The sequence below is a fragment of the Balaenoptera ricei genome, chromosome 3 (assembly GCF_028023285.1).
Source record: "Balaenoptera ricei isolate mBalRic1 chromosome 3, mBalRic1.hap2, whole genome shotgun sequence".
Classification (NCBI taxonomy): domain Eukaryota; kingdom Metazoa; phylum Chordata; class Mammalia; order Artiodactyla; family Balaenopteridae; genus Balaenoptera; species Balaenoptera ricei.
This window is the reverse complement of record NC_082641.1, coordinates 498,056-511,115: the sequence shown is the minus strand read 5'-3', so window position 1 is coordinate 511,115 and position 13,060 is coordinate 498,056. Positions and strand designations below refer to the sequence as shown.

At 64.6% G+C, this 13,060-nt stretch overlaps 1 protein-coding gene across 1 annotated transcript in view; it reads right to left on the bottom strand.

Annotated features, from left to right (window-relative positions):
- Positions 1-7,275, bottom strand: part of NKD2 (NKD inhibitor of WNT signaling pathway 2) — a 28,788-nt gene extending 21,513 nt beyond the window's left edge. Inside the window, exons 1-3 of the mRNA XM_059916062.1 lie at positions 7,112-7,275; positions 6,954-6,989; positions 6,521-6,618 (exon numbers count right to left, since the gene is read on the bottom strand). Of these exons, the coding sequence (XP_059772045.1) occupies positions 6,521-6,618; positions 6,954-6,989; positions 7,112-7,136 (159 nt within the window). The 5' untranslated portion in view covers positions 7,137-7,275. The remainder of the gene's footprint in view (positions 1-6,520; positions 6,619-6,953; positions 6,990-7,111) is intronic.
- Positions 7,276-13,060: the final 5,785 nt, after the last annotated feature.

Sequence of the window (13,060 nt, the reverse complement as noted above, 5' to 3'; positions counted from 1 at the left end):
CGGTAGCGCGAGCGACGGGGGGCGACGGGGGGTGGGGGTGGCTCAGGCGGTAGCGCGAGCGACGGGGGGCGGCAGGTGAAGCTTCGCTGGCTCGCCCGCTGCTCCCCTCCTGCTGCGCAGCCTGGTTCCGCGGCCCGGGGACTGGGGACCCCTGACCTAACTCCTGACCCCCAGAGAGGCGGGGCAGAGGGGCGGGGCAGCCCCGTCCAGCTCCTCCCCACCCAGGGAGGGTCTGCGGACTGGCTCAGCCACGGCCGTGCTGCCCTGCCGGCAAGCTCTGGTCGAGCACTGGCCGCCCAGGTGACGGCGGCTGAAGAAGAACAGGTGCTGCCAACGAGGGAGATGAAACTAAAATATAGATCTTGTCGGTCACTTTGTTGCTCAAATGAGAGACTAGTCTGTTTCGGCACACACGGCGGGGTCTCAGTGCCCAGGAAGATCGCTCCAGAGGCCAGGAGTCGTGTGGGCACGGCGGGGTCTCAGTGCCCAGGAAGATCGCTCCGGAGGCCAGGAGTAGTGTGTGCACGGTGGGGTCTCAGTGCCCAGGAAGATCGCTCCGGAGGCCAGGAGTAGTGTGTGCACGGTGGGGTCTCAGTGCCCAGGAAGATCGCTCCGGAGGCCAGGAGTAGTGTGTGCACGGTGGGGTCTCAGTGCCCAGGAAGATCGCTCCGGAGGCCAGGAGTAGTGTGTGCACGGTGGGGTCTCAGTGCCCAGGAAGATCGCTCCGGAGGCCAGGAGTAGTGTGTGCACGGTGGGGTCTCAGTGCCCAGGAAGATCGCTCCGGAGGCCAGGAGTAGTGTGTGCACGGTGGGGTCTCAGTGCCCAGGAAGATCGCTCCAGAGGCCAGGAGCCGTGTGTGCACGGTGGGGTCTCAGTGCCCAGGAAGATCGCTCCGGAGGCCAGGAGTCGTGTGTGCACGGCGGGGTCTCAGTGCCCAGGAAGATCGCTCCGGAGGCCAGGAGTCGTGTGTGCACGGCGGGGTCTCAGTGCCCAGGAAGATCGCTCCGGAGGCCAGGAGTAGTGTGTGCACGGCGGGGTCTCAGTGCCCAGGAAGATCGCTCCGGAGGCCAGGAGCCGTGTGTGCACGGTGGGGTCTCAGTGCCCAGGAAGATCGCTCCGGAGGCCAGGAGTAGTGTGTGCACGGTGGGGTCTCAGTGCCTAGGAAGATCGCTCCGGAGGCCAGGAGTCGTGTGTGCACGGTGGGGTCTCAGTGCCCAGGAAGATCGCTCCGGAGGCCAGGAGTAGTGTGTGCACGGCGGGGTCTCAGTGCCCAGGAAGATCGCTCCGGAGGCCAGGAGTAGTGTGTGCACGGTGGGGTCTCAGTGCCCAGGAAGATCGCTCCGGAGGCCAGGAGTAGTGTGTGCACGGTGGGGTCTCAGTGCCCAGGAAGATCGCTCCGGAGGCCAGGAGCCGTGTGTGCACGGTGGGGTCTCAGTGCCCAGGAAGATCGCTCCGGAGGCCAGGAGTAGTGTGTGCACGGTGGGGTCTCAGTGCCCAGGAAGATCGCTCCGGAGGCCAGGAGTCGTGTGTGCACGGTGGGGTCTCAGTGCCCAGGAAGATCGCTCCGGAGGCCAGGAGTCGTGTGTGCACGGCGGGGTCTCAGTGCCCAGGAAGATCGCTCCGGAGGCCAGGAGCAGTGTGTGCACGGCGGGGTCTCAGTGCCCAGGAAGATCGCTCCGGAGGCCAGGAGTCGTGTGTGCACGGCGGGGTCTCAGTGCCCAGGAAGATCGCTCCGGAGGCCAGGAGTCGTGTGTGCACGGTGGGGTCTCAGTTCCCAGGACAGAACCTACTCACTGACACTCATCGCCCTAAGCTCACCTCGAACCCCACAGTGTCAGGGCTGTAAGGACGCGGCTCACTCCTCACCAGGGCTCTGAGTCGGTCGCGCAGCATTGCTGGGCCAGGGGCCGGGGCCACACCGACACTCTGGATTACCACTGCATCTGGGTCTGTGCTCACACCCCCTTTAAAAGCTGGCAGTTCGGCCAGACAGCTACCAGGGCTGAGGGCTGACTTCTGAAGACTGCGAACTGGCATGGATTTTTAAAGAAAAGATAACAGGCAAGACTTCAACAAAACCCCTCTAAGTCATTCACTTAACTACTTCTCCACAGAGGAAAATGAAGGCGAGATAAGGGACAGGTGCTGCTTGGATGTGGCACCAGGTTCTCCCACGGTGGCCAGTCACGTCCTGAGCAAAGCAGGGTGACAGCAGGCCTCTTCTTCTACTTCTGCAAAGTTGATGTTTCCGCCCACCCAGCAGCCAACTGGGCTGCTCCAGGCCCCCCGCCGTCCTGCAGGCCCCTCCTCTCAGCACAGTGACCCCGAGCGGGGGCGCTCCATGAACTTCCCCGTCCTCCGCCCGAGCACCACCCCTGGTCTGCACGTGGGGCTTCTCTGCGGCTGCCCCCAAGGGCACACGTGAGAGTGGTGGGTCAGTGTCACGTGCCAACGTGTCCCCAGGGCAGGCAGAAGCTGGGGGCTTCTCAAGAGACCAGCATCCCGAGGGCGGTGTCTCCGTCCACCACTGTCCTGCCCTGGGGCACAGCCTCTGCCCGCCTCCGGCCCTGCCACGGCTAACTCCATCCACCACCCGGGCCCTGAGGTCGGGGCGCCGGCCGCAGCCTCGCCAGGTCCACATCCCAGAGTCCTTGCCACCCATACGAGGATGCCAGAGCACGTGCGAGGCAGGCCCATGCTCTGCCCTCACGCCCGCCCTGGGCACCTGGTTGGGGTGGGTGCCACGTGCATGGCGTCTGGCCCGCCTGCGTGCCCTCAGCGCCTCCTGGTCGTCAAATGCCATTGGCTGCAGGCCCACAAACGACCCCAACCTCCTGCACCCCCCGCCCCCGGGGACAGCCAGGCGGGCGCGGTGGCTCCCCCCCCACCACCGGGAGGCCCGCCTGCAGACAGCAGCCACCCAGGTTTCCAGGTGAGGAAGAGGCACCCGTTGGCCACTCGCGCCCGGACACACTCAGAGCAGCCGGCTCCCTCCCGGGGTCCTCAGGCCACCCCGTCTCCCCCGCCCCCTCCAGGCATTTCCCGCAAAGCGGCCTTGCGGTTCCAGGGTCCCCAGCCCAGCGGCTCCCCAGAGGCGGATCAGTCAGGACCACCTGGCTCATCCGTAGGCCAAGCGGGGTCCAGGGAGGCCATCTGCAGTTCTGCAAGCTTGGGCGGGGTGAGGGACACTGACACCGCCCGACCTTGGGGGGATTCCCTGCCGACCTGTGAGGTCTGGGCCCTCGGGCCTGTGGTTGCTGCCCCCAAATCCACAGGAGCCCCCAGGCTTGCGTGCGCACCTGTGCTGGCCTCACACACGGCCAGGCCACATCCAAGGGCAGAAACAGGGCCCTGGGTGCGCAGCGGGCCCCTGAGAGAAAGCCAAGCCCCCCTGGCTGGTCCTGGAGTGGGGCCCAGACGCCCCACACAGGCCAGGACTCCACAGATCACGCGTCCCCAGAGCGCGGGTCACGGAAGGCCAGGGGTCAGCCTGTGGAGCTGCACGGTGGCTACGGCGCCACCACCTGTCCTGCTGGAAGCCACCCAGGCCACTCCTTCCCCGTGGCTGCGGCCCGACAGCTGAGGAGGAGCCCTGGCATCCACAGGACAGGACACAGCCCCGTAACGTGTGGTTTACGCCGCACACCACGGCTCCACGGTGACTGGGGGCGGGGGCGGGGGACAGGGGGGCATCCAGAAGCCACGGGGCGCCTCCCACGCCTCTGGAGCCGGCTGGAATTCCCTTTCTTGGGCTTACTCAATAGACATCTGTGTTTGAGTCACAACAAAGTTTCAGTTGTTAGTGGTGATTCTTGTCTTCTGGACTCTTCCCGCCCCGCAGGGAGCATGGAGAAATCAGACGGGCGGATGGCGAGTGAGCACGTGCCCGGGAGGGGCAGCCGTATCCCCACAGGGCCTCGCCCTGGCCTCCGCCGGCCCCACCTTTGGAACAGCACGGTCAGGCGCTGACGCTGTGACCGCCGTCTCTCCTCCCGACTGTAACGCACGTGCAGCCTCAGTCACTCCCTGCTGCATCCTCTGTGCCGCTCTTGCCAATGTCCCGCGTCACCGGCCGGCAGCTGCACAACCCCAGGCCCCTGGGGCCCCTTGGCAATGAAGCAAGGCAGCATCTCTCAGAATCAACGAGGAGGACCACTCTAGATCGTGAAGCGGGCATCTATCTGCCCGAAAACACTCACAGTTATCGGACACCTTATTAGACGTGCACTAAGTAGGCACCAGGAGCCAGCATGACTCACTAATTAGTGGGCAAAATCAATCTCATTTCCTTTATTTTGGGGGGGGGCGATGGTGAGTGAGGGCAGGTGAGAGTTAGATGGTGGGCATGCACTTAATTTCCACGAGGTCATTTGGGACAATTCTTGTGGCAACACGGCGCACCAGGACTGACCTGCGTGGAAGCACAGGAGGGCGGCCTTCAGAAAAGGAGGACGTGTCCCCTTGCTGACCCCAGTCAGGTGTCCTGGGGGCACTGCACAGTCAGGCTGGCCTTCCTTGGGACATCGCCTGGAAGGGCAGGGACGGTGACGGGGCTCCGGACACCACACAAGGGGAAGGACCGGAAACAGGCGGAACGTAGGACCTGACATCCCAATGTCCCCCGACAGAGCAACTTCCGGGCAGAGGCAGGAGTGGAGGTGCCCGGCGAGGGGGGTCAGCGGTGCGGCAGCGAGACACCTGAGCACCTGGGCCGGGGGGTCTAAACTCCCAGCATGGCTCACAGCCCCGTGGCCAAATGAGGAAAAGATGGGAAAAGGCGAGGAAAGAGAAAATGTATTACATTTAAAGGCCCATCCCTTATTCTGAGATTTTTTCTTTCTACGTTGTGGTGTCATGAAATGAGGCTGTCGCATGACATTCAGGCTGCGGCAACAACACACCACAGACCAGTGGCTTATAAACAACAGAAATTCATCGTTCACGGTCCTGGAGGCTGGACGTCCAAGACCGAGGGGCCCGCAGACCTGGCCTTCTGCCTGTAACGCCGCGCGGTGCTCTGGGGCTCTCATGTGGGCACTGATCCCATCGTGAGGACTCTGCCCTCAGGGCCGAATCACCCCCAAAAGGCCATCCTCTGCATCTATCACACGGGGGACTAGGTTTCAACACATGAATTCTGGGGGGGACACAAACATTCAGACCACAGCTGAGAACAAAATAACAAGGGAACAACCCAAGCCAAACCCCACACTGTTCTTTCAAGAACGTCCCGAGAGCATGGAGTCCATTGGCCTAAGAAACCATCGTAACCTGGCACTATAGCCCGCGGCCACAGCGGAAGCGTTCTGTTTTCCGTCTCCGTAGCCCGCAGCCCGGGGACGAACACCGCCTGCGTGTGGGACCTGCTCTGCTGTATTGTCCGCGTCCTGAGCTAACGACGGCCCCGCCCGAGAGCTCCAAGGCCCACCGTGCCCACGCCCCCAGGCGGGTGGCTGGCAGGACAGGGTTAGGTGGTGGACATGCCCTCGACCGCTCTGGATTACCTGCCGCCTCCTACACACAGGAGGACCAAGCGGGAAGGAAACACCATCCCGTTACCAACACCCACCTGCCCAGGCAAACAGAATCAGCCCAAAGAAGGGACAGAGACCAGCTGGGGCGGCCCCTGGTACCGAGGAGCAAATGTCCATGCAACCTTACTATGATGTACCCAGCAAATACTGTAAAATGGAGTTCCTACCTTCACAGGTATGGGAGTAAAATTTCACCCCCAGAAAGCAGGAAGCGTAACTCTAGTGTGTGTTTGATTTCATGGCGTATCTGGGCCCCTTCTCAGGACGAGGCCACACAAGTGTTTACAAATACACTCAGAACTTTCCATTTATCAACCGGCCAGAAAAGCGTCTTTCCAAAAGAAGAGCTGACGTGCCCGTGAGCTGCTGCACTCTGTCTGCAGAGGGCTCTGAGGGGAGCAAGCCGTGGTCGAGGAGGGGGTCTCAGTCGCCTGGCGTGGCCACCTACCCAACTCCAGTCCACACTAATGCCCGCGACCATCCACTGGCCTCTTTCTCCTCCCGGGCGAACGTGCGCAGTCTGGTTTGCCCAAGGCCCCTCTGGTGCCCCAGGCCTGGATGGAACACCTTCCAAATCCACTCTCAGGGGCGCTGGGTCCTGAGTGGGACCCCTGCAGCCCCTGACAGCACCTGCAGCCCGGGTGGCCCTGGCTGTCCCTCTGAAGCCTGGCTTTCCCGTGAGCATCCCCGCAGGCCAGCGGTCACCCACACGGCAGAGGGGCAGCACGGCGGCCTTCAACTCTGGCCGCCACTGCTGTGCGGAACACTGAGCCCAAAGCAGGTCATTCCGCAGCCCTGCCCCCACTCCTCCAGCCTGGGAGAGTGAGGCCTCGCGCCACATCCCCCCTCCCGCAGAGGGAGGGGCCGTCTGGGCCGTCGGGGCCCTCGCCTTCTCTGCCCTGGGGTCCTGGGTCCGGGTCAGAGGGCACAACGCTGCTACTCAGGTCCCCTGGCCCCAGCGGGGCCGCCGGGCCCACCACGCCTACCTGCTTGTCCCTTGTGCCGTGCTCCACGCAGCCCCGCCGCTCCGCCTCCTCCGTGCCTCTGCGGCCACCCAGGTACGCAGACACCACGAAGCTGTCCCCTGCGGCCCCGTGGGCGGACGCGCGGGAAACGGGGCACCGAGGAGGGAAGGAGACGCCCGGTAAGCCCGCGGGAGCTGCGCCTGGACGACGCCACGACGCCCCGCCGCCCGGCGCGCCCACCCCTCGCCGCGCGGCCTGGGGCGCGGGGCTCCGGCGGGGGGCCGGGGTCGCGGTCTGGGGCGGGGAAACCTGTGCGCTCCCGGAGGCCCCAAGGCCAGGTTCCCCGCCTTCCCCCGCCCCCCAGGCCTCGAAGGCAGAAAGCGCGTCGCGCTCTGTGCTCGGGTCCCAGCGCCGGTGGCAGTCGCGCGCCCCGGCCGCCGCCCCGCGCGCTCACCTTCGGGGCTCTCTCTCCGCTTGAAGGCTGCAGCGGCTGCGGCGCGGCCGGAGGGCGCGGGGAGAGGGAAGGGACAGTGAGTGGCCGGCGCCCGCCCGCCCTCCTGCCTGCCCGCCTGCCTGCCCGCCTGCCCGCCTGCCCGCCGCCCCGCATCTCACCGTGCTTGGACTGGAATTTCCCCATGTCGCCCCCGGCCCGCCCGCCCGCGCGCGCTCCCGGAGCCGAGCCCAGGTGCCGGGCTGGGGTCCGGTGCGGGATCCGGCGTCCGCGGGGGCCGCAGGGACCCGGCGACCGGGTTCCGGTCAGCCGCGGGGAGCCGGGGGCGGCGGCGGCGGCTGCGGCGCGGCTCCCTCTGAGCGCGCGCCCCCGTGCCCGGCCTTTAACCGCGGCCCCCGCAGCGCCCCTCGCGGCCGCCGCCCGCAGCGCACCGGCCCCCGGGACTCCCGCCCGCCTCCCGCTGGGGCGGGAGCCAAACCAGGGGCGTAGGCGGGTGGCGCCAGCCGGCGACGAGGACCCGGGGCAGGCGGCCTCTTAGGGTGTCGAGGGTGCAGTGGACCTCGCGGTTCTGCGCGGGGCCCTTGGGGGACAGCTCCCCACCCTACCTCTCACCCCGTGTCCCCGCATCCCCCATTCTAGAGGCGCCCGAGAGGCCCTTCCACTTGCAGGAGAGGACCCTGGGGCACCACCCAGGACTTTAGAGGCAACCTGCTTCCCTGTCTGGTGGTAGCCTGGGTCTTGGAGAGACCGTGAGGGGATCCGAGTGGACAGGAGGCCACTGGGGAGGGTCCTTTGGAGGGACAGGAGGCGGAGGAGGAGTCTCTGGGAAAAGCCAACTGCAGGTCCTGGCCTGGCTGGTGGGGACCCGCTGGCCTCTTTCTGCCTCGGGTTCATCAAGGACAGGGAAGGACTGGGGTGGGGCCCCAGGACTGCTTTCGCCCTGCACCCTATACCCTTGGCCTTGGCTGGACTCCTGGGCAGTGGGCAGGGGGTCTCCTGCGCTTGGCCCCCTCCACGTCGCCCAGCCCCTGGGCGCTCTCCCTGATCTTCCCCTGCAACCCCTGCCCTGCATCGGCCCCTACCCGCTTGCCTTCGGAGACTGCCCTGCCTCACCTCCTGCTTGGGCCCCCACTTGCTTCTCCCCTCGATTCAGCTGAACCCCCCGAACACCCGCGAAGCACCTGAATCTCCTGCAGCGGCCTCAGCTCAGCAGGTGCCCGTCACTCTGTGTCACTGCCGTATCTCCAGTCTCCGTGGTGACCCCACATAGCCCAGGCCGGCACCAAGCCCTGGAGGTGGGCTGCCGTGGGTGGCTGAGGTCGCCCCTCAATGGAGCTGGGCCTCCCCAGCTCGCCGCTGCAGCCCTCACAGCTGCCCGGCCCCCAGCGCTCACCTCCACATAACACGCATTGACGAGCTACCGTCCGGCAGCCCGAGGGCGGTTCACACGCACCATCTGGTCCAGGTTTCGGGCTGTGTGGTTTCTGGTGCTGGCGTCGCCCCGTTTTACAGCGGCCCACAGTGCCCCGTGGTGCCCGCCGGCGCACAGCTGGTCAGCGACAGGATGGGAGGCTGAAGTGGGGTGCTGCTCCTGACGCGGGCCGACCCTCAGCCTGGAACCAAGCTGCTCTCGGGGGCTGTGAACACAGGCGTGAGCGGTGCTGTGGCAGCCTGGCCCTTGAGCCGTTCCCTTCGCCCCGTCTAAAGGCCCGGCCGCAGAGTGGGCCACTCCGTGCAAGCAGACGTCCCCAGCCCTGGGGGACAGGTCTCCGCCGGACCTGCAGGCGGCCCAGGCTCTGACCCTGGTGACGGTCGCCTTCCACGGGGCACCCGGCTCCAGGCCGGGGTCTGAGCCTCTCTCAGCAGCGCTCCGGGCTCCTCCAGCCCTCCCTCTCTGTCTCCACCATCCATACGGCCTTTGACCCCAACTGAGAATATAATGGCTCGTCATCTTGTGGTTTCATGTGTCTCGTTACTGTTTTTGTGACAACAATAATGATAATGCTATTGTGCGTTATGCCAAGTGACCGCTTGGGGATTGCAGCCTTTCCAAAGGCATCGTGTTTATGTCCACGTGAGGCGGCAGCTCAGGGATGGGCGTGCGACGCCGTGTGCGGACCCGCTCCTGGACGGGGCTGTGCGTGACACCTGCGTGCTCACGGGTGCAGCGGCTGCAAAGCGGGACCCCCCGCGCTCCACGGAGGGGTGCTGGCTGGGGGCCCGGCCTGGTGTGGTGGCGGAGACCACTGGGCCTCATTCTTTCTGGCAGAGGCTCTGGTCCTTGTTCCGTGCAGATGTCACGAGGTCTGGAGAAGGCCCAGGGGGAGAGCGAGGGTCCTGGGAAGGTGGGTGGCATGAGGCTGGGGCTGCCTGGTGCCTGTCCTCACGGCTGCCTTGTCACACAGCGCGAGGCAGTGGGACCGTAAAGCAGAGACCTCACGCCCGTTCCACCCTGACCTGGGCTCGCTGGCGACTGTTTTCTTTAAATTCATTCTTGAGCTGTATCGAGATCTAGTTCACATGCCCCACAGTTCACCCGCGTGACACGTACAACTCCTGATTCTCAGTATTTTCATAGACGTGCGCAACTGTCGCTGGCAATCGCAGAGCGTCTTTGCCTACCTCAGAGAGAAACTCCACTACCCGCTGTCTTCCCACCACCCCCAGGGAGCCGCACGACCTGTGTTCGTTCTCCATGGGTTGCCCTGTTTTGGACCTTTCATGTGAGGGGAATCACGTGACGTGTGGCCTTGTGTCGGCTTCCTTCACTCAGCATAACGTGTCCAGGGTTCATCCGCGCTGTAGCAGGTCAGTGCTTCATTCCTCTTCGTGCCTGAGTGGCATTCCGTGGCGTGGATGGACCCCGTGTTGTTGGTCTGTTCAGCTGCTGGCGGACACCTGGCTCGTTTCTTCTCTCAGGCAGCTGTGGATGTGCACGCACACGCCTGTGGACAGGTTTCCAGTTCTCTTGGGCTCGCACCTGGGTCACGTGGGGCCTCTGTTTGGCGTCGAGAGGAACGACCCCACTGAGGCCCAGGTGTTCTCGATGTGGACGCCCGCCTCACAGCCTGCCAGCCGTGTGGGAGGCTCCGCCCCTTGCCGTCCTGTGACGTTTGGCTCTGGCTGTCCTGGTGGGTGAGACGTGGTGTCTCACATGGTTTTGGTTTGCGTTTCCCTCATGAGTGACGATGTCAGCACCTTTTCATGTGCTTCTCGTCCGTTTGCATATCTTCCTTGGAGAAATGTCTATTAAGTCTTTGTCCTTTTTATCGTTGAGTTGTAAAAGTTCTTTACATATTGTGGTTGCAAGTTCCTTATCAGATATAGGATCTGCAAATATTTTTTTCCATCCTGTGGGTTGTCTTTTCACTTTCTTAATGGTGTCCTTTTAATTTTGATATTTCCAGTGTATCCATTTCATCTTTTGTTGATCGTGCTTTTGGTGGCATACCTCCAATTTCTCTGAGTCTTCATTTTTGACTTTCTGCCCACGTGGCTGCAGCCAGGGGCCAGGGCACAGCCGGTCATCCTGGGAAGTCCCTCAAGCTTATTGGTGCCGGGAATTCTCGACTGCAAGAAACTCAACTCAGACTCTGAACCCCAAAGAGGGTCACGAGCCAGAGCCACGGACGAGCAGAGGTGGGGCTTGCCTGGGCACTGGACAGGGGACTCAGCCAGCGGGACACTCTGGGGCCTCTCTGCCCGAAGACTCTGGGCTCCCCCGGTGCGTGTAGACATGGCCACGGCAGCTCCAGCAGCCCCGCTCACACCGAAAAACAGGAAGAAGCAAGGACGGTCCCACCAGCTCTGGCTGGGAAGATCCCAAGAAGGGGCCTGTGTGCAGTGGCCGTCAGCCTGCTCAACATCCAGCCCTGTGCTTGGGGGGTGGGGGGGTGATGGCAGAAGGGGGCGGGGCGGGACTGACACGGACCACGGCTGTCACCTCACAGAGCCCCGGCTGAGTGTGGGTCCCGGCCAGGACAGAGGCAATGCGGTGCCCCGCCCGCCCTCTATGAAATCCTGAATCATCTTTGGCTTGGCCGGCCAGAAGTGCTATCTGTTTGCAATGTCCTGTGTCCTCCACTTGATCCTGTTCTGGGTGGAGAGTGGCCCATGGCTTCCCAGCCTCACCCAGCAAGGCTGCCAGGTGTTTTGGGTGCAAAAACAGGGTGTGGATTGAAGTTTCCAGAGAATGGCCACTGTCCCCCCACCCCCCTTGCTACCGCAGTGCCCTCAGCTGGACAGGCAGATCGTTGACAGAAGAGCAGACAGCAGACTGGGCTCCAGGCCCCCTCTGCCCTCAGGCCCAGGTCCCAGCAGACCCTTCCCGGCGAGGCCCAGGCAGCAGCTAGGATGGGCTGGGCCCGGCCACAGGCTGTGCTTTGCTCGTGGCTCCTGCGTCCTGGTCACTCGCTGTCTGGTGCCACCATCACCTCAGCTGGCGACCCCCACCTGCTCCTCGGAAAGGCCCCCAGGGCTCCTGTTCCCACCTGTAAAAGCTACTCCGCCCGACTCCATGTGGTCCCTCCTGAGCCTCAGACCAAATGTCTGCCGACTCCGGGGATGAGCACAGGCTCCCTTCTCACCTGGGTCCCTTGTCCGGGGGCGCTGACCTCAGAGACGCCGGAAGGGCCCTCCGGCCCGGGACACCGTGCTTCCCAACCGGGCGAGGCTGCGGCCGCGTCCCTACGGGGCACTCAGCGCCCTCCCCCTGCCGCAGGAGGGACACGAGCCCCGCTCTGCCCGCTCCCTGGGCTCAGGGTGGCATCTGGGTGCCTTGAGGGGCAGGAAGGGCCCGTAGCCCTCCGCAGCTCAGCTTCCTGGCCTGGCTGTCAGTGCCCACGGGCGCCTCCCACGCGGGTGGGTCCTGTGCGTGTCCCTCGTCGTCCACACAGGGCCAGGGGTGTCCTGAGTGTCCGGCAAGCCCCCAGGCTCAAGGGGGGCTGGGAGGTGAGGGGAGCCCCTGCTCCCATATTTCGGGGTGCACTCGCCGCTTGAGCTCAGGAAGGAGGGTCTGCAGCGCCGGCTTGGAAAATGCGGGCGTCCGTCCAGCTCTTGGGCTCACCAGCCCAGACCGGGCACATTGGCCTTCGGAGGCCCTTTTCTCCATAAAAAACACTGAAAATTCTATCTTCTAACTGTGCCCGCCCCTGTCCTGATGGCATTGCTTCCTCAGCCTCCCCACCAAAGGGCTGAGTCCTGGCCAGCTCAGTGACCAAGCCCACGGGGCTGAGGCTGCACCCACCATCTGGGCCCCAGGCCACCAGGCCCTTCAGCGGAAGCGGGTTCAGGCTGCCTTCCTTCCATCTTCGGGCTACCCGTGGAGCCCCACACCCCGTGCCGTCCCCCAGCCGGGCTCCCGGTCCTGCAGGCTGCCGCGGGCTCCCGGCCAAGCCTGGGCTCCCGAGAAAGGCCACCTGCCCGCTGACCTTGGCTCCGCCCAGCTGGAGGGCACAGATGCAGGAAAGGCAAGTCCTTCTCTGCTCACAATGAGGTAGCAATCGCTTTAGTTCTCAGGAGGAACCTCCAAGTTAAGAATCTGCAGAGGGCTCTTTGCTGAGGCACACTTAGGATCTCAGGCCGAGCGCACACACTTGGCAACAGCGCTGGGAGCCTGACCAGCGCCACCGCGCACAGCTGAACGGAGCGCCTGCCACAGCACAGACACCATCGCCGCGAAAAAGTGCCCCCCATCTCAAGAGGGACGCAGACAAGAAGCCCTGATAGCGGTCGAGGGGTGGAGCTCTGACCCAGAGCCAGCTCACGGATTCCGCCCCAGGCCCCAGACGGAGCTCACATGCGCTGGCGCCAGGGGAGGGGCCGGATCCCTGGGGGACGGGGCACGGGCACCCCGAGCTGAACCCAGACCTCTCACGCCCACCTTCCACCGGACCCCCAGTCCCCCACCCTGCCGGCGATCCCCGCTCAATGGTGGCCCTGGGACGCCGTGGCTGCCAGCCACTGGCGCCTGCTGGACCCTTCCCCGCTCTGACTGTCCCTCCCAGGTAGGGCCAAGCCTAGCTGGGATCCCTGCAGGATGCGCCACCAGCTCCAGGGCCCAGCAGAGCTGCTGGCTTGCGCGTTCTTGAGACTCAGGCCTGGAGCCGCTG